At 43.9% G+C, this 23,635-nt stretch overlaps 1 protein-coding gene across 1 annotated transcript in view; it reads right to left on the bottom strand.

Annotated features, from left to right (window-relative positions):
• Positions 1 to 23,635, bottom strand: part of USH2A (usherin) — a 1,098,211-nt gene that overhangs the window by 949,530 nt on the left and 125,046 nt on the right. The window contains exons 9-11 of the mRNA XM_075339131.1: positions 22,632 to 22,827; positions 16,724 to 16,854; positions 3,193 to 3,388 (exon numbers count right to left, since the gene is read on the bottom strand). Coding sequence (XP_075195246.1) covers positions 3,193 to 3,388; positions 16,724 to 16,854; positions 22,632 to 22,827 — 523 coding nt within the window. The remainder of the gene's footprint in view (positions 1 to 3,192; positions 3,389 to 16,723; positions 16,855 to 22,631; positions 22,828 to 23,635) is intronic.

The following is a 23,635-nucleotide window of genomic DNA, read 5'->3' as shown; positions in this document are numbered from 1 at the left end:
AAGGACTGGAGCTGGAGGAGCTTGTCCTAGGACAAGGAGCAAGAAAAGAAGAAGGGGTCCTAGAGTCACGGGAAGTGAGAGATCCACCTGTGGGCTCGCATCCACATCTGACCCACCGGTGTGGAGGGACTAGGCCGCAAAGGGAACTGGCCCCTAGACTAGCAGAGAACTACAAGGCTCAGCTAGCAAAACCGGAGGTTAAGGTAACTTCATATGCCGAAGCCACAACTACACACAAATCCCATGAAAAAGTGAAGACAGAGGGCCAGAAGGGCTTCCCAAAACATGGTCTGCGGACACCGGCTCAGGGCACTGTGTGTGAGACGCAGGGCAGGAGGGCAAAGCCAGCATAGGAAGATGACCAGTTAAGGGACACAGAAAGGTACACTGGTCTAGTGCCTCCGAATTACCTGGGGATCGTTTGGATTCCATCAACGCAGGACTCAATACTCCAAGGGCAGCATTTCCCCGGCCGTCCGTGATAATCTGGAACTGACAACTGTGAGTAAAGAACTTGTGACTGCATCTCGCTGTGTCCTGGACTCATTGCCTGCACCGCCAGCCCCGCGCTATTCAAATATCCCACTGGCTAAAAATTGTCTACGGTTGCCCTAGGGTCAAAGCTCCACCTGTGGGGAGCTGTATCATCTCAGCTGCATCACCATCTGCCCCAGCTGTCTCATCTAAGCAGAGTTGGCCATACCTGGCCGAAGGCCACAGGTGGCGTCACGACTTATTCCCCTGTGAATACCCTACTCATTTAAACAACACCGCCAGGGTCACGGAGTCGGGCCCTAGCGCCGTGACATTCCCCCAGAACAACACCGGTCCGGTTCCGGGTGTCCCCTCGGACGGCCCTGGTGGGGTGTGCCAAACTCATCATTTACAACTTTTGGAAAAAGTTGCAAAATTATTCAAAATTTTTATCCAGTCTCCCCCTGGAGTGATTTTATGTACTCCTTAAATTTTGGCAACATTTTTGTAACCTTTTTTGTTACAAAATGGACAAAAATAAAGACCACTTTCTATTTTGTATAAACTTTGTGAACCATGTGCACCATTTTTAAGAATTTGGCCTTGAAAAAAAAAGTCAATGAATATCACAAGGAAAAAAATAGGAAAAGGACTTTATAGAAAGCGAATAATAAATCAGGACCAAGATGCATAAGGGTGACTAGGTGACTGAGGTAAGCCCCATTGCACACTACAGTTCAAACGTTTAAACGTTTAGGGACATTTAGATGTTTCCTTATTTTTGACAGAAAAGCACATTTTTTTCAATGAAGCTAACATTAAATTAAACAGAAATACACTCTATACATTGTTAATGTGGTAAATCACTATTCTCGCTGCAAACGTCTGGTTTTTAATGCAATATCTACATAGGTATATAGAGGCCCATTTCCAACAAGCACCACTCCGGTGTTCTAATGGTACATTGTGTTTGCTAACTATGTTAGAAGGCTAATGGATGTTTAGAAATCCCTTCAAAACCCTTGTGCAAGTATTTTAGCATAGCTGAAAACAGTTTTGCTGATTAGAGAAGCTATAAAACTGACCTTCCTTTGAGCTAGTTGAAAATCTGGAGCATTACATTTGTTGGTTCCATTAAACACTCAAAATGACCAGAAAAAGGGAACTTTCTTGTGAAACTCGACAGTCTATTCTTGTTCTTAGAAATGAAGGATATTCCATTTGAGAAATTGCCAAGAAACTGAAGATTTCCTATAATGATGTGTACTACTCCCTTCAGAGGAGAGCACAAACAGGCTCTAAACAGAGTAGAAAGAGAAGTGGGAGGCCGCGCTGCACAACTGAGCAACAAGACAAGTACATTAGAGTCTGTAGTTTGAGAAAACGACACCTCACGGGTCCTCAACTGGCAGCTTCATTAAATAGTACCCACAAAAAGCCAGTGTCAATATGTACAGTGAACATGCGTCTCCGGGATGCTGACCTTCAGGGCAGAGTGGCAAAGAAAAAGCCATATCTGAGACTCCCTAATAAAAGGAAAAGATTTATGTGGGCAAAAGAACACAGACATTGGACAGAGGAAGATTGGAAGAAAGTGTTATGGACAGACGAATAGAAGTTTGAGGTGTTTGGATCACACAGAAGAACATTTGTGAGACGCAGAACAACTGAAAAGATGCTGGAAGAGTGACTGACGCCATCTGTCAAGCATGGTGGAAGTAATGTGATGGTCTTGGGTTGCTTTCGTGCTGGTAAAGTGAAAGATTTGTACAAGGTAAAAGGAATTTTGAATAAGGAAGGCTATCACTCCATTTTGCAACATCATGCCATAACTGTGGACAGCGCTTGATTGGAGCCAATTTCATCCTACAACAGGACAATGGCCCAAAGCACACCTCCAAATTATGCATGAACTATTTAGGGAAGAAGCAGCAGCTGGTATTCTATCTGTAATGGAGTGGCCAGCCCAGTCACCAGATCTCAACCCTATTGAGCTGTTGTGGGAGCAGCTTGACCGTATGGTACCAAAAAATGCCCATCAAGCCATTCAACTTGTGGAGGGGGGAAGCATGGGGTGAAATATCTCCAGATTACCTATGGAAATTAATAGCTAGAATGCCAAAGCTCTGCAAAGATGGAATTGCTGCAAAGGAGCATTCTGTGCCGAAAGCAAAGTGTGAAGGAGAAAATTATTATTTCAAGTAAAAATCATTATTTTTAACCTCGTCACTGTCTGGACTATATTCTCTATTCATTATGCAACTCATTTCATAAATAAAAGTGTGATTTTTCATGGAAAAGACAAAATTGTTTGGGTGACCCCAAACTTTTGAACGGTAGTGTATATCCATGATATATCAATGGAAAATCCATGGCAGAATCTGTGAAGACGCTCTGAACTTAATATGCAAATCCAAAAAAAAAATTGGAAAATTACATGCATAAAATCCTAGTTCAATTCTAGTACTTGGGTAGCACGGTGGCTCAGTGGTTAGCACTGCAATCTTGCAGCGCTGGGGTCCTGGGTTCAAATCCCACCAAGGACAACATCTGCCATGAGTTTGTGTTTTCTCCTTGTTCACGTGGGTGTTCTTCAGCTTTCTATCAGACTCTAAAAATATACTGATAGGACATTAGGTTGTTTCCAATGATGATGCTTGCAAAGCGCCTTGGAATTTGATGCATGATGGCAATGTATAACAAACATATAGTACTCACCTATAGCATGTGCTTTGCATCGGCACTGTCCTGTGTGTTGATGACATGAATGACTTCCATCGATTGTTCCTGAAGTGTTGCAGTGACAGGGTAGACAGCCGTCAGGATTAGACTCTTGTAAATCGTAAAATCCATCTTTGCACTGATCACATCTCCTGCCCCCAACATTCACTTTACATCTACATTGACCTCCAAGCTGTAAGGTATAAATACGTGCTCATATTAATGGGAAGTAAAATAAAAAGTGGTGGGAAAAAAAATGTTACATTTTTAAAAACCTTACATTTTAATAGTTTCTATAAAATTGAAGTTTGCTGTTCTCATTTATTAATTAAAGGCATGATTAGAAGGAACCTGTCAGGTGCAATATGCACCCAGAACCACGAGATGTTCTGGGTACATATTACTAATCCCTGCCTAACCGTCCCTGTATCTAGTAGCATAGATAAGCGATCTTTACAAAAAGTATTTCTAAAGATCCTTTATGATATGGTAATGAGCACGGGGACTAGTCGCAAGGGTATTAGTTCCCTTGGATAGTCAGCCCCTTTAGCATGTAAGCACACCCCTGTGGGCATCCTAACATGCTAATGATGTGCAGCATCAGAGGATGGTCACGCTCATGCCCCTGTAGGCGTGCTAACATGCTAAGAGGGCGGAATGAGTGCAGGAACTAACGCCCTTGTGACTAGTCCCTGTGCTCATTAGCATATCAGAAAGGATATTTAGAAATGCATTTTCTAATGCTCTCTTTCTCTATGCTACTAGACACAGGGATAGTTAGACAGGGATTAGAAATATGCACCCAGAACTGCTTGTAGTTCTGGGTGCATATTGCACCTGACAGGTTCTCTTTAACCCCCAAAACACCTAGGTCCGACATAATCCACATGAGGTCCCATGATGATTTTGGATCTGCTATATTCTGCAGTCACAGTGGGCAAGCACAGAACATGACTGTCCACTGCGGTTGCAGGCAGAGACTGATTTAACCGCAGCTGTGAGATTTGACGTCACTGAGTTTATGTGTAGGTTCCCACAATGCCCCACCTGTGACCGCAGGTAAACTGACCTGAGGTGACCTCATTGAACTCAGTGACCTCACCTCAGGTGAACTGAGTTCACAGACCTGTATATCTTGGCAGAAGCCACGCCCCTTCTGGTCACATGGGTATGACATCAGCACAGGTCCTTCTGGTCACAAAGTAAAACGATTTCATAATAAAATTAGCATAAATAACAGGGGGCGGGAATCACTAGGAATACCCACCCCAGCTATCAGCTGATCGGCAGCTGCTGTCATTCAACAAGCTGCTCATTTTACAAACTTTACTTGCTTGTGTTTCAAAACCTATACATCCGATCTCACAGAAACAGCATGATAGTGCCAGTATAGCACTGGTTTTAGGTTATATAGGAAAATCCTGGAGATTGGTGCAATTTAAGTTGTTTTGCAGAGAGGTTACCTCATTGAACTCAGTGACCTCACCTCAGGTGAACTGAGCTCACAGGCCTGTATCTCCTAGCAGAAGCCATGCCCCTTCTGGTCACATGGGTATGACATCAGCACAGGTCCTTCTGGTCACAAAGTAAAACGATTTCATAATAAAATTAGCATAAATAACAGGGGGTGGGAATCACTATGAATACCTACCCCAGCTATCAGCTGATCGGCAGCTGCTGTCATTCAACAAGCTGCTCATTTTACAAACTTTACTTGCTTGTGTTTCAAAACCTATACATCCAATCTCACAGAATCAGCATGATAGTGCCAGTATACCACTGGTTTTAGGGTACCTTCACACTTAGCGATGCAGCAGCGATCCGACCAGCGATCTGACCTGGTCAGGATCGCTGCTGCATCGCTACATGGTCGCTGGTGAGCTGTCAAACAGGCAGATCTCACCAGCGACTAGTGAACAGCCCCCAGCCAGCAGCGACGTGCAAGCGACGCTGCGCTTGCACGGAGCTGCCGTCTGGAAGCTGCGGAGACTGGTAACTAAGGTAAACATCGGGTATGGTTACCCGATGTTTACATTAGTTACCAGCGCACAGCTGTGTGTGCAGGGAGCAGGGAGCCGCGCACACTGAGCGCTGGCTCCTTGCTCTCCTACCATAGCTACAGTACACATCGGGTTAATTAACCCGATGTGTAATGCAGCTACATGTGCAGAGAGCAGGGAGCCGCGCACACTGCTTAGCGCTGGCTCCTTGCTCTCCTAGCTGCTGTACACATCGGGTTAATTAACCCGATGTGTACAGCAGCTACATGTGCAGAGAGCCGGAGCCGGCAGCACAGGCAGCGTGAGAGCTGCAGAGGCTCGTAACTAAGGTAAATATCGGGTAACCACCTTGGTTACCCGATGTTTATCTTGGATACAGCTTACCTCAGCTGTCAGATGCCGGCTCCTGCTCCCTGCTCGCTTCATTTGTCGCTCTCTCGCTGTCACACACAGCGATCTGTGTGTCACAGCGGGAGAGCGGCTTTGAAGAAAACGAACCAGGGCTGTGTGTAACGAGCAGCGACCTCGCAGCAGGGGCCAGATCGCTGCTCAGTGTCACACACAGCGAGATCGCTAATGAGGTCACTGCTGCGTCACAAAAAGCGTGACTCAGCAGCGATCTCGGCAGCGAGCTCGCTGTGTGTGAAGCACCCCTTAGGTTATATAGGAAAATCCTGGTGATTGGTGCGCTTTAAGTTGTTTTGCAGAGAGGAATGAGCTAAAATTCCTCAAAGCCAATCAGCATGACTTTTCAACAACTACTGCCAATTATAGCTTCAAAAAGCAGGTCACACCAGATACTAAAAGCAAAGGTTTACATACTTTAGCCCCTCACAGACATGTAATGTTGGATAATTTTCTACAATACTTTTGACTCATCCTTATATTTTTAGGGCATTTTTGGCCAAAGTATGCAGAAACTTGGAAAATCTGAAGGGTTCACAAACTTTTAAGCATCACTAACTAATATCCATCTTTATAACCCATTTTTTATCTATTTCTCAGTAAAAAAAAAAAAAGTGAAATAAGGAGCCATCACTTTCTATGGGCCCCAAACAAATATCTCAGGCTGCTTATGGGTTAAATAAATGTTTCATACACTGTTAAGGGGCAAATTCTTCCTTCTTATCTGAAATAATCTATTTTTGAAGAATTAGATCCATTTAGTGAAAATTGACTGTTCCTCTGTCGATTCCGCCCCCGGCCTAGCGGGGTCTTTTCTCCATGTTCCTCTGGCTGGGAAATCACAGTGTTGTATCATAGAATCAGCTATTGATTTCTCTTTGCTTCCCCGTTTCCTCCTTTGCTTCTTCTCTGTCTATTTAGATGGTTTATGCCGCAGGCACAAACTCTTTTTTATGGTTAACTATTTGTGACCGTCTTACTCATATGATGTTAGCTGAGCACGTACCGTGGATTCTTTGTGAGTGTGAAAATCGGATAAATGCAACAACAAAAGGCAAAGGTACATGAGAACAGATGCAAATTGTAAACCTAATTATAGTCCTAGTGATTGGGAACATTATCGAAAGTGGAGTTTTAGGCTTTTAAAGTTGATTTATAAAATTAGGGTAGAGCTCTTGATTAGAGATGAGCCACCACCCTAGTGTTCGAGTTCGGTTCGTCGAACTTGGGGGGTGTTTGTCGAACGTTCGTCGAACACTTTCGAACACCTACGAACACCAATGCAAACAATGGCAGACGAACACAAACACATACAAACATGCACAAACACGAATGCACACACACATATTATGATCACCTTACCTTCCGTTCCATCGCCGGCCTCCTAGGACTTGCAGTTCGCCGGTACAAGATGTGTATCGGGTAACCATCGCGACCGATGCCGAAACTTCCGCTGCCAGAGTGATGACGTCAAAGCCAGGAGCCACTTGCCTCTGATTGGCCAGCGTGCTGCCTTTGAGTAGCGTCTGACAGAGGAAGTTCCTCACTTGTTGCAATGGTTACCTGATACACATCCTGTAGCGGCGAACTACGTGTAACGGGTAACCATCGCAACGAGGGAGGAACTTACTCTGTCAGACGCTACGCAAAGGCAGCACACTGGCCAATCAGAGGCAAGTGGCACCTGCCTTTGACGTCAGCGCTCTGGCAGCGGAAGGTCTGGCATCGGTCGCGATAATTACCCGATACACATCTTGTACCCGCGAACTGCAAGTCCTAGGAGGCCGGCGATGGAACGGAAGGTAAGGTGAGCATAATATGTGTGTGTGCGTGTATGCTTGTGTATGTTTGTGTGTGTTTGTCCATGTGTGGAATGGCACAATAGGGGACCAGGATGGGACATTTAACAAGTTGTGGAACTAATTTTCTGCATTGCAATGATTTCCTATGGGAAATCTTGCTTTGCTAAACGAGTAACTTGGTTAACAAACACACTCCCAGAACGGATTATTCTCGTTAACCAAGGTTCCACTGTATTAACATTGAATGACAGTATTACTGTGAAAAGCCAGATACGCTTTTGGTGATCGAACCATTATCGAACATAACCTCGAACTGTCGAACTTGAAGCTAATTGTTCGCATTCGTCGAAAGACTCGAACATCACCTAAAACTGGTCGAGTTTGAGATTGGCGAACAGTTCGATTCGAACACCGCTCATCTCTACTCACGATGTCTTATTCAGGCATATCTTAACAAGTGCCGCAAAAAAAGTGATCATTATGCACAGCAATGTAAAAACGTCATTGCAGTGCACGTGTTTAGTCTTTTGGTGCCTTTTTTAACCACTTCAGATTTTGGAATTTTTTTGTCCATTTTTCGGGCGGCTGAGGAAGCTAGTTATAGTTTTAAATAGAGAAGAAAAAAATTACTGAAAAATGGCAGAAAAAAACGCTTTTGGAAAAAGACCACCAACTTTTTCCTGAAGTGACTTTTCTTAGAAAAGTCTTGGTTGGTCCACCTGTCACAGTAGGTATGGGAAAGTACCACGCGTACACCGATAGGGAAGGGAAACCCTGTGTCTAAGGAAAGGGGAGATGGAGACCCCTGACCTAATCTTCCACAGCTACCTGGCTCCCCTGACCACTCTAGATAGATTCAGCACTTATGCGACAAGCAAGATACCTGACCATAGAACTGGGCCCTAGGTAGGGAACGGATGGGATGAGCACTTAGTCAACCCCACTAAGTTCTAAAGAAAACACAGGGAGCACAAAGAGGGAGAAATGAACAAACAAGTTATCTCCAGGATGTCTTGGCAAGAGGTACAGCAATGAACAATAATGTTTCTTCAGATTAGTGCAAGCCAACTGCTTGCATCCAGGGCTTTTTTATAGGTTTTGTGCAAGCCAACTCCTTGCATCCAGGGCTTTTTTATAGGTTTTTAACTCTATCACTAGCAAAGACCAAGAGGGAATGAAACTATGTAAGGCAATAAAGGGAAGTGCTAGTGATTAACAGCTAAAAAGTGAGGATTCCGCACGGTTCTAAAAGTTGTATATTTATTTCCTACCCCTTTGCTTTACTCCCCTGTTCACATACTGTCTCTCCTTTGTGTTTTAGTGCAGTGTGCACGAATTTTCATTCACCCTTGTCTGTGCCTCTTTGTGGGGTTTTAGTTATTGGGCTTTTGGCCGCTTCCTGGGTGGGGAGGAGTAAAATCATGGCTCGGACAGGAGACAGGGTCACGCTGGGGGCTCGAACCTGGCCACCATCAAGTCTACCTTCGACATAAGGGACAGCGCAGGGGGCCCCAGTCTTAAGGTCAGCCTAGGAGCCCCTGTTCCATCTGTACATACCCCATGACAACAGTAGACATGGTCATAGCTGTAAATTGTAGTAGCAGATATTGCACCCAAATCCCCAAGTACAGCAGTGTCATAATTGGTGCATGAAAGGTAGGTGCATTATTTCCATTAAGTATCAGGAACGCTGAATTTTTCTTCTTGCACTGTATGAAAAAAATCTGTAATATGAAGCCTCCTGTGATTCTTCTTCTAACTTTACATTCTACAGATTGCTGAAAGTAGAAAATTATAACCGGAAATTGTATTATTCTTTTCGGCACATAACTTTAAAACCGATCCCTTTAACACACTAATTAATTTTCATGACCAAAAACATTACACCTTGTACAGTTCCATCTCTCTCAGGTCAGATCTTCAACCATTACTGTGAATGGCTTCTTTCTGTATCATCTAATTCATTGAAGCTCTTACACTTCTGACTTATTAATCCCATCTTTAATGCATCTTAATCACTTCTCTCGGCCTGAGTTGCCGCCGTTCTTTGCAGCTCTATTCAACGTTTCTTCATTTGGTTCTATTTATGCATGTTAATTATCGCAGGCAGCCAACACACATTTCAGTTAATGTCAATGTCACTGTAAGACAGGGGTTTCCTCACCATGGTCAGTAATGGCTTATTGCTAATATATGTCATCTCTCACAGATCGGGATGGTGGGACCAATTATCAGAACAAAATCCGGTTGGGAAAAGTAAAAAAGAAAAAAAAATACTTAGGGGGTTTAGTAAGATCAGGAAAAAGAACGTTCTCATAGCCTTCATTGGGGGACACAGAAACCATGGGAAGTCTGCTGACACTTGGAAGCCGAAACTAAGAATACATCTTAAGATGAAAGTCAGCTTCTCCCCAACATGCTACACCTGGCTTGCTGCCACCCTTCTTATTCCGTTAGAGCAAAAAACAGTGGAAGCAAAACAAAGACCACCCAAATAAGGCAGGGTGTTGTGTCCACCAATGGAGGCTACGCAAAATAGTACCAAAAATCCTCTTTTCCTAAATGCTTCATTGGGGGATGTGTCGCGGGCGGAGGAGGGGACGCCGCGCTCTCCCACTGCTCGGGTCCGGCTGCCGCTGCTGCTGCGGCCTCTGCTGCTCGGTGGCTCGAGTGATGGGCCAGATCCCGGGGACTCGAGCGGCGCTCCTCGCCCGTGAGTGAAAAGGGGATTGGTTTTGGGGATTTATTGTTGTCCGTGACGCCACCCACGGTTGTGGTGATTTTGTGGACACCACCGCTGCTCTGTATAAGGATCCCGTGAGCGGTGACAGGGAGCAGCTTTGTTGTTATTCCTCCCCTCCGTGGGTAGGGGGTTGGTTGTCCCGGGGCCCGGTGATGGGGTAGAGATGGATGGCAGGCCAGGTGTGGGGCCTGGTGAAGTGCAGGGTCGCGGGGGCAGCGCTGTGCCACACGGCACGGTGGTACTCACTCAGCCTGAGACGTTGACACAGTTCTCGGTAAAACACACGGCTGGAAAGACGATTCCCACGGACGGCTGCTGTTGCTTTTCCCCGGTAGTTGGCGGTGACGGTCTCTGTCCCTGCACCTAGTGTAATGTTGGTAGCGATGGGTTCCCACCGGTAACCCGCTCCCCGACTTGGATATGGGCCGGAGGAGCCCCTCTGTGCCCGCAGGCGCTGGCCCTGAGAAACTGGTGCCTTGGCGGTGGCGGTGTCTCTCTCCTACGGTTGGGCTGTTGCCTTCAATCGGGACTTAGTTGTTGGGAGACCCGGAGGTCCCCTTCACTGACGGATTTGGCAAATTCACAGCGACTCCTAGCCTTGCCGGGATCCGAAAGGCCCCTGCCAATGGTGCTAGCTTCTCCTTGTATACCGGTCCAGTACCGCCGGGCCACCACCCGTCCACGGTCCTTTCGGCAACCTCCGATCAGCCTCTCCTGCAGACGGTCACCACCGTCTGCTAACCTTGCTGTCTCAGTCTGGGGCACACACCCGGACCAACTTCAGGCTTTCCAAACTGTCACTTTCTCCTTCACTTCAACTCCTCTCACTTGCTCCTCTACCACTTCACTCTCACTTCAAACTCTATCTCTCTTCAACTGCCTGGTTTTCCCGCCTCCAGGACTGTGAACTCCTCGGTGGGCGGAGCCAACCGCCTGGCCCACCCCCTGGTGTGGACATCAGCCCCTGGAGGAAGGCAACAAGGGTTTTTGGTTTAGCTTTGGTGTACCTATCCGGGGTGTAGGGTGTGGTGATGTCATTACCTGTGACCCCTGGCTTGCCCAGGGCGTCACAGATGCAGGAAACCATGGGACATCCAAAAGCAGTACCTGGGTGTCATGCCGGGTATGAGAGGTCTCCCAGCGAGCCGCGCAACACAAAGGGAAAAATAGGCAAGCAATACAACTAAAAGCCCTGGCGCTAGGAAGAGGGGAGTGGGTCACCTTCTAACATTTACCTTTAGACTGATCCCTGCACTCCCTAATGACCCTAGAAGGGTCCTTCCCTGAGTGTGCCATTACAAGCCTAGGCCCTCTCTGACCCTGAACTCACCCTGACTAGGGTGAAGGCCAACGAGTCGTTAGTCTCGCCACTAAAATAAAGCAACACAAGTAAGATAAGACTAACAGATGAGGAAAGATACAACAGATAGCACTCCACTGCTTTTCCAGAAGGGAACTTGTCAGCTGCAACAGAGATGAACACCTAAACTTCTCCAGAGACAGGCTCATTCAAAGTAGACAGTATAGAATGAACTATAACTAACAAAGGGAGGAGTTGATATTTATAGCAAAAGGAAGTGACTGCAGCTGAGGCTACAACTACCACAGCAGAATAGAAAGGAAGCTTAACCCCGTCAGGACCGGATGGAATTAAATAAGCTCAAACTCAAGGTAAATGACGAGCAAGCACTAAAGTGGATCTGCAATCAACAATACACTGTCACCTTCAGATCCCAGAACATGAGGGCATGACAGACTCATGACATTGGGGTGGGAATACTATTATTATTGCCAAAGGAGCAAAAGCAATCCCTGAGGTTACCACCTGAGTGACTGACGTTTGCAGCATCCTTCTGCCAAGACTTATGTCTGACGGTAAAAAGGATAGAGCTCTGCAAAGATGCGAAGTGATGACTAAGCTAAACTGAAAAGTTGGGTGTCGTCAGGTGCGGTTTAGCCTCTTGGGGAGGAGATTACTTTGTTTTTAAAATGTATTCTTAGTCTCAGCCTCCAGGGACAGTAGACTTTCCATGGTTTCCTGTGTCCCCAATGAAGCATCTGAGGAGTATGATTGTTTTTCACATCTGCCTATGGGTGGTTTGTGGTAATGTAGTTCAGTTCCATGTACTTCAGTGAAATGGTTACCCAACCAATGAACAAGTGTCATTTTCTAATTTTATCAACTTATTTAAGGAATTGTGGTTTCCTGGTCCTAATTGTCATGAAGGCCCTGCAGTTATAATCCAATTAGGATAATAAAGAGCAATAATAAGGGCCACAAAAGCAAACTTGGAATAAGATGACATTCACACGACCACCATTTGCAAAAGTCTTGATTTTACTGGGATAATCCTGCCACCACTGGAAAACGATAGGGATCATGGAAACCCCCTGCCAAATGTGCATGATATAGAGGTATAAATAAGCATTGCCAGCCTCTTTTAGGGACAGAATTTGTAAGAATAGAGATCAATGTTATGCAATGTTCAGTTTTAGACACATTAGGTATCTCGGCTGTGTCGGGAGCTGTTCACACTGCAGAGCCTGAAAGGCAACTGGATGTCTCGTAGTTCTTCAGCCAGAGCCAGCCATCGGCTGTTTCATGTACCCTCAGTTCTGCAGGAGTTAATTCCTGATGACCTGGGGAATTCTGCTGGAGCTCAGGTTGATAATTACAATCACAGCAGTCTTCTTCCTATATAAGATTCTCGGTCCTGCTACTCAGTGCTAATAAGAGCTCCATATTGTGCAGTGATTCTGGTGTCGTTGTGGTGATCCTATTTTGGTGATCTGTAGTTTGCTTATTGTGCGGGGTGGAAGTGTGACGCCCCTGACTCTATCAGGGTGTCACAGGAAACTGCACTTATATTTTCTTATAGTGCAGAACCCACCCTCCATGGTTCTGGGTTCCTACACACTGGTATTGCTCCCATCAACACTCAAATCCTAACCACACCTCACACCTTACGGATCAGACACACCAGTGGGTTGGTCTAGCTGGAAAAGGGCCACCCGCCTAGTCATCAGGCAGACTGGTGGGAGGGAAGGAAGTCAGTTTAGAGTCAGCTCTCAAAGTGAGAGGCGAGAACAGTAGTAGCCCTCAAAGAGTGAGGAGCTGAGGGAGTTGTAGCTCCTTTTGTGACCTTGGTTGGATCGCAGACGGTGGTCTGGGACCAGAGGAGTCGGAGACCTGGTCGCAGGATATTGCAAGTGGTGACTGACTTAGTTTTGGAGAACGGTCGGCACCAGAAAGTCCAGTAACTGGACCGGTACCGAACACGGCGGGGTACAGGACCCTAGATCGGGGAGTAGCTTCACGCAACCTGATAATTAACCTGTGGAAGATAGTCTCTTTATGAACTTTCCCCAAGCGCTCAGAGATCAAAGGCATCAACATAACGAGGGGGATAGGGTTTTCCAGCTTATGCAACCTACTGAAATCCCAAGTGTCAGCCATCGAAAGCACAGCTCCACTAACTATAGGGAGCGGGACCCTGACAGCTTGAGGCCGACATGAACCTAGGAAAATCTACACAATTGTGCATGGAGGCAGGCTCCGGACCACTAAGCAATACCAGTGGGGACGCACCCCCGGACGGGCTCCCCAAAGCGGCAGTGATACCCAGAGACTTGGTTTACTTCTGTGTCAAAGTCTGCTTATTGGTCGCATCAACATCCGCATGACCTGAGTGAGTACACTGCCCTCCCTGCATCCTGCCTGCCTCTATAGCCTGCACAACACTATCCGCCACCTTCCTCCAGAGTCCCAGGGCCTCCCCTGCCCCTGGAGGGTTCACCATCTGGCTGCCCCACTCCATCTCCCCCAGGTACTCCCATCAGCAGCAGAGGTAGTCCCCTTACCGCAAACCACGGGTGACGTCACGAACTATCCCTTGTAAATATTTCACCCTTTTTAATTTGAGTGGCCGCTGAGCACCGGGTCCGGGGACCCTTGAGCCACGGCAAATCCCAGATCCAAGCAGTCCGACTGCTGCAGGGGTGGCACAGAAGATTCCTGGTTGTCTGTTTACTTTCTTTTATGTTATTTTCGCCTGTGCACGTAGTGTTGCTCCTTTGGGTTTGATTGCCATGTGTACGAGTTTTGGTTTTTCCACTCTCCGTGTTTAGTTGTGGGGTTTGTGTCTACTGCCCTGGCTCACCTCTTGGGTGGAGGATGGGGAGGGGAATTACACCAGGGCTTGGACACGAGTTAGGGTCACACTGGCGGCTCAGACCTCGCTACCATCAAGTGTAGGTCTGAGCTAAGGGACAGCGCAGGGTCCCCAGTCTGAGGGCCAGTCTAGGTGACCCTGTCCAGTCATCCCATCCCACGTGACAATCAGGTCATGAAAAACTGATTAATTATTTTGGTTTCCACCTTCATGCTGCCTCCCAAACAACCTGAATTTATCATTCTAATCTATTCTACGATGGAGAAAACTGATTCACTCGCTAGGATATGCCTTCACTTTCTTATTAATACCAGTCCAATAGTTGGGATCCACAATGTTCTTGAGAATGAAGGGTCCTTTCAAAAGATTTGTTTGAACCCAAAAGCACCAAGAAGGAAGAGAAGTTAGCACAGCTTCCTCCCTTTAAAATAAGGTGGGCTACAATTCCCTATGCAATGGCTAGTTTGTTCTGCAGGGAAAAAGCCAAACTAAATTCAGCCTATATGTTCTTGTAATCCACGGAGGGCTATAAATGATCATTTTCTAAGATAGAAAAAAAGATGGGCAAAAAAGATTTTTTTTTCTGTTTATGCCTTTAAGAAATTTCAAGAAACCAAGATGTTGCTGGCAGAAATAGAATCCAAAGTCCAGGTTGGATGTAAAGAAAACAATAAAGGCTTATTCAATCAATATATATTTTTTTAAGTAACTTTTAACATTTTCTACATCTACATTTACGATGGACCTGTCACCACTCCTGACATATCTGTTTTAGCAATCACCTGTATTCCTTTTAATATACCAATTCCAGAGACTCTTTTCTTATCTTTCTATGTTGTGAGATTATTTCGAATACCAAACTATTACTGAATTGACAACTGTGTGTTACTAGTGGTAGATGTGTCGCTGCACAGTCTCACTGTCACGCTGTACAACGGGCTGGTGAGAAGTAGTACAGTGTATTCCCCACTAGGTGGCAGCAGTGTAGTGAAGGAGAGCTTCAGCAGGCAGTTTGCAAGCGAACCACCAGGGGGCAATAGAGTAGTCAAGCAGTCACAGTCTAGCCGGGAAGTCAAGTCAGTGCAGAGGGAGGATCAATGCTCTACATCATCACATCCTACATAACACTGCTTTGCCTTATATTATACAGGATGATTTCACATTACATTATCAATACTGCTACATCTTACACATTATACATTCCTATCCTATTTTACTAACACTTATGTCTATCATGCATTACATTGCGCAGCATTGACATGATTGGTGTCCTCAGGGGGAAACATGATTGTAGGTCCACCTCCTTAAAACTAGACATGAGCAAATTAATTCAGAACAAATCGAATTTGTAAAAAAGTTCCCCAATATTTGGGATTACCAGTGTTTTATTGTTCAATTTATGTGAATCCAGTAAAATGGTGGCCCGCTTCCGGCTCTGTCCTCCTTTCACCCTGTCTGGTCTTTCAGCAGTAGGTATAGGGGAAAGCTTCAAGAAGAACCTCAAGACCCATCTCTTCCAACAAGCCTACAACCTACAATAGCCCTCAGTCCAGTAGACCACTGCGCAACCAGCTCTGTCCTCACCTATTGTACCATCACCCATTCCCTGTAGACTGTGAGCCCTCGCGGGCAGGGTCCTCTCTCCTCCTATACCAGTCTGTTATGTACTGTTAATGATTGTTGTATGTATACCCTCTTTCACTGTAAAGCGCCATGAAATGAATGGCGCTATAAAAATAAATAATAATAATAATAATAATAATAGGGGGAAGCAAGGGGAGCATAATATTTTTTAATTTTTTTTAAATCCCTTCACTTCAGTCATTTATTATACTTCTGGAGTCTGGAGAGACGTGAGAGGATAATAAACATATTTCATGAGCAATATGGGTACTTTCAATTTGCATCACACTTTTGGGTTGAATCTAGGGAAATCAAATCCAAATCTAATTTTGGGAGATTTGTTCATTTGTATTGGTCATGAATGTCCTCTATTACTCTTTTCAAAACCTACGGGACTTATAGATGATAAAGGTTTGACTCTGCAAGTGATTTGAGGCCCTCTATCGGAAAAATAAGTTGAAACTAAACAATTAACCAGGACAGAAAGTTAGAACTAGAAATTAATTGATGATAAAATATGAAAATTCACTATTAAGGCATTGCCTAAAATGAGAAAAAGGGTCTTTTTTTTAGAAACTAGGCCATTTTTATAAATTTTTATAAATTGTAACAAAGCTCTCACGTACTGAAGTCAAGCTGTATTACCAAACATTTCCTGTGGACAAGAGTAGTGCTGTTTTTGGAAGGAGAACCCTTATCGTCAACGACCCATTTAATATTTTTCTACTCTCTAAAAAATATCACCAAGTTTAGAATTCTCAATAGATAACCTGCCGTAATTACCTTTTCACAATTTTGGCTTTTGTTAGCAGTCCCGGTCTCATTGCAATCACAGGGTTGGCATACGTCAACGGCAGATGGGTCGGACTCAAATTTCCGGTAAAAGAAAGTCTTGCAAACTTCACAATTTCTTCCTAAAAAGAGAAACGGAGTGCATGTTTAATCTGGAAAAAAAGGAATTAAAATGATCTGGATGACAAGGTAGAAAAAGACAATACTCCTTTGGGAGAACGAGCATTTTCTGAATGCCTGTTTTAATGCACCTTTTCGTCTCTACCTGCCAATGTAGTGATCCGGAGCATATGAAACTATGAACCTGTTTCAAACGGTGTTTTACTTCATTTAACTTCCATCTGTTATACAACCCAAACTTGTGTATCTGGAAAGAAATGTCACATAGGTGCAATTCTAGGGTCCGAAATGTTCCAGCAAAAGAGACCAGCCCTTGCTAATCAAAAATAAAAAAAGAAAAAAGCTTAATACCCACAAAATCGAGAAGTTCTTATGAAATATTTTTTAAAATAATTCTTAAAAAGGACATATCTCTTGACATAAGTGTATTTATTTTTACCTGCTGTTGTTTTGCTGAAGCTGGTGCTATTTTTCTTTTGTTCCGGTGACTCTCCGTTCCTCCTTAGATATGGCCCTCATTTAGTTGTATGTAAATTTATAGTTTTTTGTCAATTGGGTGTGGTCCTGAAAAGAATGCCCGCAGAGAAGATTTGATGACCACGCTCAGGTGGATAAAAAAAAATAGATTTGTATACTGTGAAGAGAGGGGCACATCTCAGGAATGGAGAGGTGCAAGGAGAAGAGAAAAACAACGTTGAATTCAGAAAAACATCGGCATTTACGCCAGGTAAACAAAAATAAACAGTCCTTTTTATGGCAAATGATAGGTTTTCTTTAAAGTGGTTTTCAGAAACTAATGATGGCTTACCCTGTTGAAGTGCGATGGTCCCTTCATTTGGCTGACAGATAGGGAAGACACAGATACCATGATCAATCAGACATTAAAGGGGTTGTCCACTGCTCAGACAACCCTCTATGAGTCAGCATGTTTGCCCCGGTTAAAATAACACTTACACTCACCTCTGTTGCCGACGCCGTTCCAGCGATGTCGGCACTCGTTCTCCCAGGGCTCTCGTGAGATTGTGATGGCACGCGAGCCCTACACCCAATCACTGCTAGCTTTTCTCTCCAGAACTTCAAACTTATAAGTAATCAACAGGAAGTGAGGGCTGTAACTGTAGCTTATGTCCTCTTAATTACTGTCATGACTCACGGCTGTCAGTGTTCCCTGGAGCATGAGTGGTGGGAGGGGCCCCCCTCCATGCCTCGTTCCCAGGATCACAGCACCTTATCTATGGGGCATTTCCGTTCATGCGGTGCCAGTTATAATTCTGCTCTGCAGCGTGTCACTGGTCCCCGGAAGTTGTTTGATTTTGCCTCTCGTCCTGTGTCCGTCCTTCCTGCCTCCCGTCCTGACTGTGTCCGCCCTCCCTGCTTCCCATCCTGACTATGCTCATTCCTTTCTGTCACCATTCATCCCTCCTCTGTTTTCCGTCTTCCCATACTCCCTGCTATAACCTGCTCTTCTAGCTCCCGACCTTGGCTTGTGATTAAACTTTGGTTTCCATGCTCCCCCACTCTTTGACGTTCTCTCTCAGTTTCTGACTTCACTCTCCCTTGACTCTGTCTCCGTCTCATCCCTGGTACCACATCGACCTCCTGGCCTCGGCCCGTATGACTATCCACTCCTTCCGTTAGGGAGACTAGTGCCAACTAGTGAAGAGTTTCTGCCTAGCACTCTCCTGGTGCTCCAGCTCCCCCTGCTTGTTCGTTACAATTACTTATATCTGAAGACGGGGAGAGAGAAGCCGGCGATAATTTTGCTTGCGGCTCATGTGATGTCACAACCTCATGAGAGTCCCAGGACAACAAGCCATGGAACCACTGGAAGGGTGCAGGCACGGAAAGTAAGTATAAGCTACGTTATTTGGGGCAAACATGGGGAATCAGGGCTGGCTTCACTGTCCTCGCAGTTAGACGAATCAAACACCAGCAGGAATTCAGAGCTGGGGCTGGCATCTCACTTCCTTTTGATGTTTGATACATCCTAAGTCGGGGAGAGTAAAGTTGGGCACTGATTGGGTGATTGGTGATTTGGAGGGGGTTGTCCGAGTGATGTAAAAATCCCTTTAATGATGGTAAACAATAAGAAAAAAACTAATACAAGTACTAGTGAGCAATCCGCGTAAACAAATTTATACTTTGGGAAAAATGTATTCAAGAAAAAAATGGTTTTCTACCATATAAAAAATAACTGGTCTGTGGATCCGTGGATCCCTTTAATTATGTTGTCCACCTCCAAAATTAGTTAATTAGTTTTTTATTTCAAAAAATGATTTTGTTTCCTTCTATAACTCCTCCCCTATGTAATCCAAATATTATATATATATTTTTCGTCTCATTTCCCTGCCACAATTGCATGCTTAGTTTCTTATATGCGACACTGTCGGTTGCATCAAATTCTTGCTATATCTATTTACAAGTTTCATTATTCCTAGTTAGCTCCAGACAGTAATTGGCCAGCCAGCCAATTATCATTATATTGTGCATGTGCTGATAAATACTTGTGGCTAAGGGAAGAGTCATACAGTTTTATAACTCGGACGAGGATCGCAACGCAATGCTCAGTCTGGCTGAGCTTGACAACATGTATTCCTATGCAGCTGTTACTCTCGAGTTGCGAGAGACGCTGATCAGTCAATCATTGTGTTGCGATCTTTATCTGAGTTATATGGTTGTGTAACTCCTTAGCATGTACAGAAACATCTATTACACTTTCCCCTAAAATTGGCAAGATCATGAAGACTAGTAGATGGAGATTTCTGGTAAGAAACACAACAAGAATCCTCCACATTGCACAACAAGGACTTCATGTGAGCTGCAATTGACCCAAGTGGCGTTTCCAGAATTATTTTTTTTTGTATGAATAAGGCTAAGGAATTTTTTTTTTTTTTAAATGGTGGAAAACACATGTAACTACCTAGAGCATGGGTCCCCAATTCCAGTCCTCAAGGGCCGCCAACAGTGCAGGTTTTCAGCATTTCCTTAGTATTGCACAGGTGATAATTTAATCACCTGCACAGTTGATGATTCCAACACCCATGCAATGCTAAGGAAATCCTGAAAACATGCACTGTTGGCGGCCCTCGAGGATTGGAGTTGGGGAACCCTGGTCTAGAGCATGGAGCTCCAACCTATGGCTTTGAAGCCACATGTGGCTATCGGGACCGTGATGCACGCGGCTCTCTGCCAGTTTGGAACATTAGCACTTGGCCTAACAAACAGCTGTGGAGAGAAGGTCTTTAGATGTTGTTCACGACCCTCTCTCAGAGCTAACTGTAGCTCTCGACATAAGAAAGGTTTACAATCACTGGTCAAGAATGAAAAATATAGTCAAACACAATTCCTATAACTGACAATTTTAGGCAGGTTAGAGCAATAGGCAGTTGCTGCATCATGATAAGCATAGTCATCATGCTGATAAAATAGCTCTAATACAAAGCTGTAACAACAAAATAGATATAGTATGTGCTTGTATATTACAGTTATAAAGTAAAATTATAAATTCTGTAATGGTATAAAAAAACGTAAACTAAACATAATAAACAAAAAAAAACAGCACAAACAATAACAGCAAAAATATAAACAATAAAAAAATCATTATAATAAAATGCAATAAAATAAGTAATCACTTTTTGTTTTTTTCAACATATTTATGACCAAAAACAATTTGTACAATAAATTAGCGACATGAGTTAATGAATTATGAAGATGCATACTGTAAAAATAAACTAAATGCTAAAGTATATACATGACATCTACATGAAGAACAACTGATGTAAAAAATAAATAAAATCATATATATACTGTATATATATATATATATATATATATACACATGTATATATTTTTCTATTAATATTATTTTAATTTAAAATTTTGCAGCGTTTACCCTTACCATTTAATTTGTACTGATTTGTTTATTAATTATTTACTAATGTAATTATTTACTATTTTTTTTATTCCCTGTGCAATCCGGCAGTCATATATAGTATATATATATATATATATATATATATATATATACATGTGGCGTCCCTGAGTAAATCAGGGTGCACAGGGTGCTGCATCCTTACCCAGGGTGCAGGGCATACCCCCCCCCATGGTTCCAGGTTCTTAAGAAGCCGATTTCACGGCCAACAGCACCACAAATCCCAATCAACACCTCACATCATGACCTGTCAGACACACCAGTAGGTTGGTCTAGCTGGAATAGGGCCACCTACCTAGGGATCAGGCAGACTGATGGGAGGGAAGTGAGTCAGTTCAGTTGAGTTCAGTTCATTTCAGTGGAGGAGTTGAGTAGAGCCCTCAAGGAGAGAGGGGCTGGGGAGAGTGAGCTCCCGGGGAGCTTTACCGTGGTTGGGTCGCAGACGGTGGTCTGGGACCAGAGAAGTTGGGGTACCGGTGGCAGTGACATTGGAAAGGGTGTGACGGACATAGTCTAGTAGGACTGTTGGCACCAGATAACCCAAAAGAAACTGACCAGTACCGAGCACGACAGGGTGCAGGACCCTAGGTCAGGAGCCGATTCAACGTCCTGGCAATTAACCTGCAGAGAAAGGAGACCTTCAGGGACCTTTCCACAGAGTTCAGAGATTGGTGGCATCAGCATAACTTGGGGGACAGGGTTTTCCAGCCAAAAGCATCCCACTGACGTCCCAAGTGCCAGCTCCCAAGAGCACAGCTACACTTTACAAGGGTAGCGGGGCCCTAACCACTTCAAGCCGAGCGGCTACAGACAGACACCAAAATTGTGCACGGAGGTGGGCTCCGTGACCATCAAGTGACACCAGTGGGAGCGAACACCTGCACGAGGCTCCCCTGTAGCAACTGTGACATACAGAGAACTTGGTTTATCTGCCGTGTATGTGTCTACTTTATAATCCTCATCCTGCACCACGACTACCCACAGTGAGAACCTCGCTCCCCCGGCACCCTGAGCTCCCAACTAACCACCAACACCCCCTGAGCCTGGGGCCATCCCTACCTGTGGAGGGACTAACATCAGGCTGCTTCACTCGATCTGCCCCGGTACTCCCTACAGCAGCGGCGGTAATCCTATTACCGCAACCCACAGGTGGCGTCATGAACTTTTATGGATCCAAGTGTCTGCCGAGCCGGGTCCGGACCCCTCGAGCTACCACGATCCCGGATCTGAGCAACCCGACCAACACCGGGGTGGCACACATGTATATGACTGCCAGATTGCAAAGGGAATAAAAATATAATAAATATATATATTTTGTTGGATTGTAACGGGTATGTATAATTATTATTATTATTACTATAATTATTATATATATATATATATATATATATATAATATATAAACTGCTGGATTGCAACGAGAATAAAAAGATAATAAATTAATAAATTGAAAAAAATAAAGAAGACCAGGGTAAATGCTGCAAGGTTTCAAGTAAAAATAATAATAATAATAATAATATATAATTCATATATATATATATAAATATATATATATATATATATATATGTATATATATATACATATATATATATATATATATATATATATATATATATATATATATATATATATATAACTGCTGGATTGCAGCGAGAATAAGAAAATAAATTAATAAATTGAAAAAAATAAAAAAGGCCAGGGTAAAGACTGCAAGGTTTCAAGTAACAATAATATTAATAATACTAATAATAAAAATGTAAAAACTTTACAGGTCATAGTCTAATAGCACATTCCCCTTAGTTCTTAGTCCTACCACCCAAAACAATACTGTTGTAGTGAAAAAGTTACCTGTGGTGTTGTGCAAGCAACTGTTGCAGACCCCCCCGCCTCCTCGGTGGTGGTCACGAGGGTGAGGGTCTTCACTTGCATTATAGTGACAGCTGGATGAATGGTTGTAGCACTGGCACGGCGCACAGTTATAAGCATTCACATGGTCACCTTGACGAAACGGCTTGTTGTTATACAGGGGCAAGCAACGATCACACTGGAGACAAAAATATCACAAAAAAAGAAGGAAATTCAGCGTAGTAGTCTCAGCCTCACATTCATGTTCAATTTATAAGCTTATCAACTTGCTTTCATGTGATAATTTTGGAAAATATGGATTAACCAATTCGCACTCTTAAGAACAATTTAGCCACTGAACGAAATTGCCTGAGGCTCTTTATCCTTTTGAAAAGTAGGGATTTATCCCCTCCTATGTGCTGCACAATGACTTCGGTGGGTCACAGTAAGCACGCTCATGCATATTCATGTGACCCTGTCCGTCTGTTGGCATCGCTTTTCTTTGAAGTTTGACCCCAGTAGATGCCTTCTTCTACCAAGAGGCTTCCCCCGTAATGGCACAATAAATATTGTTCCACTTAAAGGGCTTAATTTTTAAGTTAAAGCTGTTAGCATGCCTAACTAAAAGTAATACAACAGCGGTAAAATGTACTAACTACTGCAAATGTACCATAAATCAAACTATGCCTGGATTTCCCTCCAGGACAATCCCCTGAGGCATCGAAGCTTGCTGAAATTTGCATAAAAACACAGTGTATATTTAGTAGCAAAAAGTTAACGAAAAAAAAACACCAATGTCAGAGCGGACGGTGGTTCTTGAAGATTCAGAGACTTCAATTATAATTTAATTTATAGGAGAAAAAAATAAATAAATAAATGTGATTTTTTGGATTTTAAGGATTTTAAGGATAGGAAGCATCACATTTAAGGGCAATTTTGCAGAATATTTGCAAATGTAAAGCATTAGAAATTCATTCTCTGTGTTTATAATTATATACGAGGATTTA

The sequence above is a fragment of the Anomaloglossus baeobatrachus genome, chromosome 3 (genome assembly GCF_048569485.1).
Source record: "Anomaloglossus baeobatrachus isolate aAnoBae1 chromosome 3, aAnoBae1.hap1, whole genome shotgun sequence".
NCBI classification, from domain to species: domain Eukaryota; kingdom Metazoa; phylum Chordata; class Amphibia; order Anura; family Aromobatidae; genus Anomaloglossus; species Anomaloglossus baeobatrachus.
This window is presented reverse-complemented; position numbering and strand designations above follow the sequence as displayed.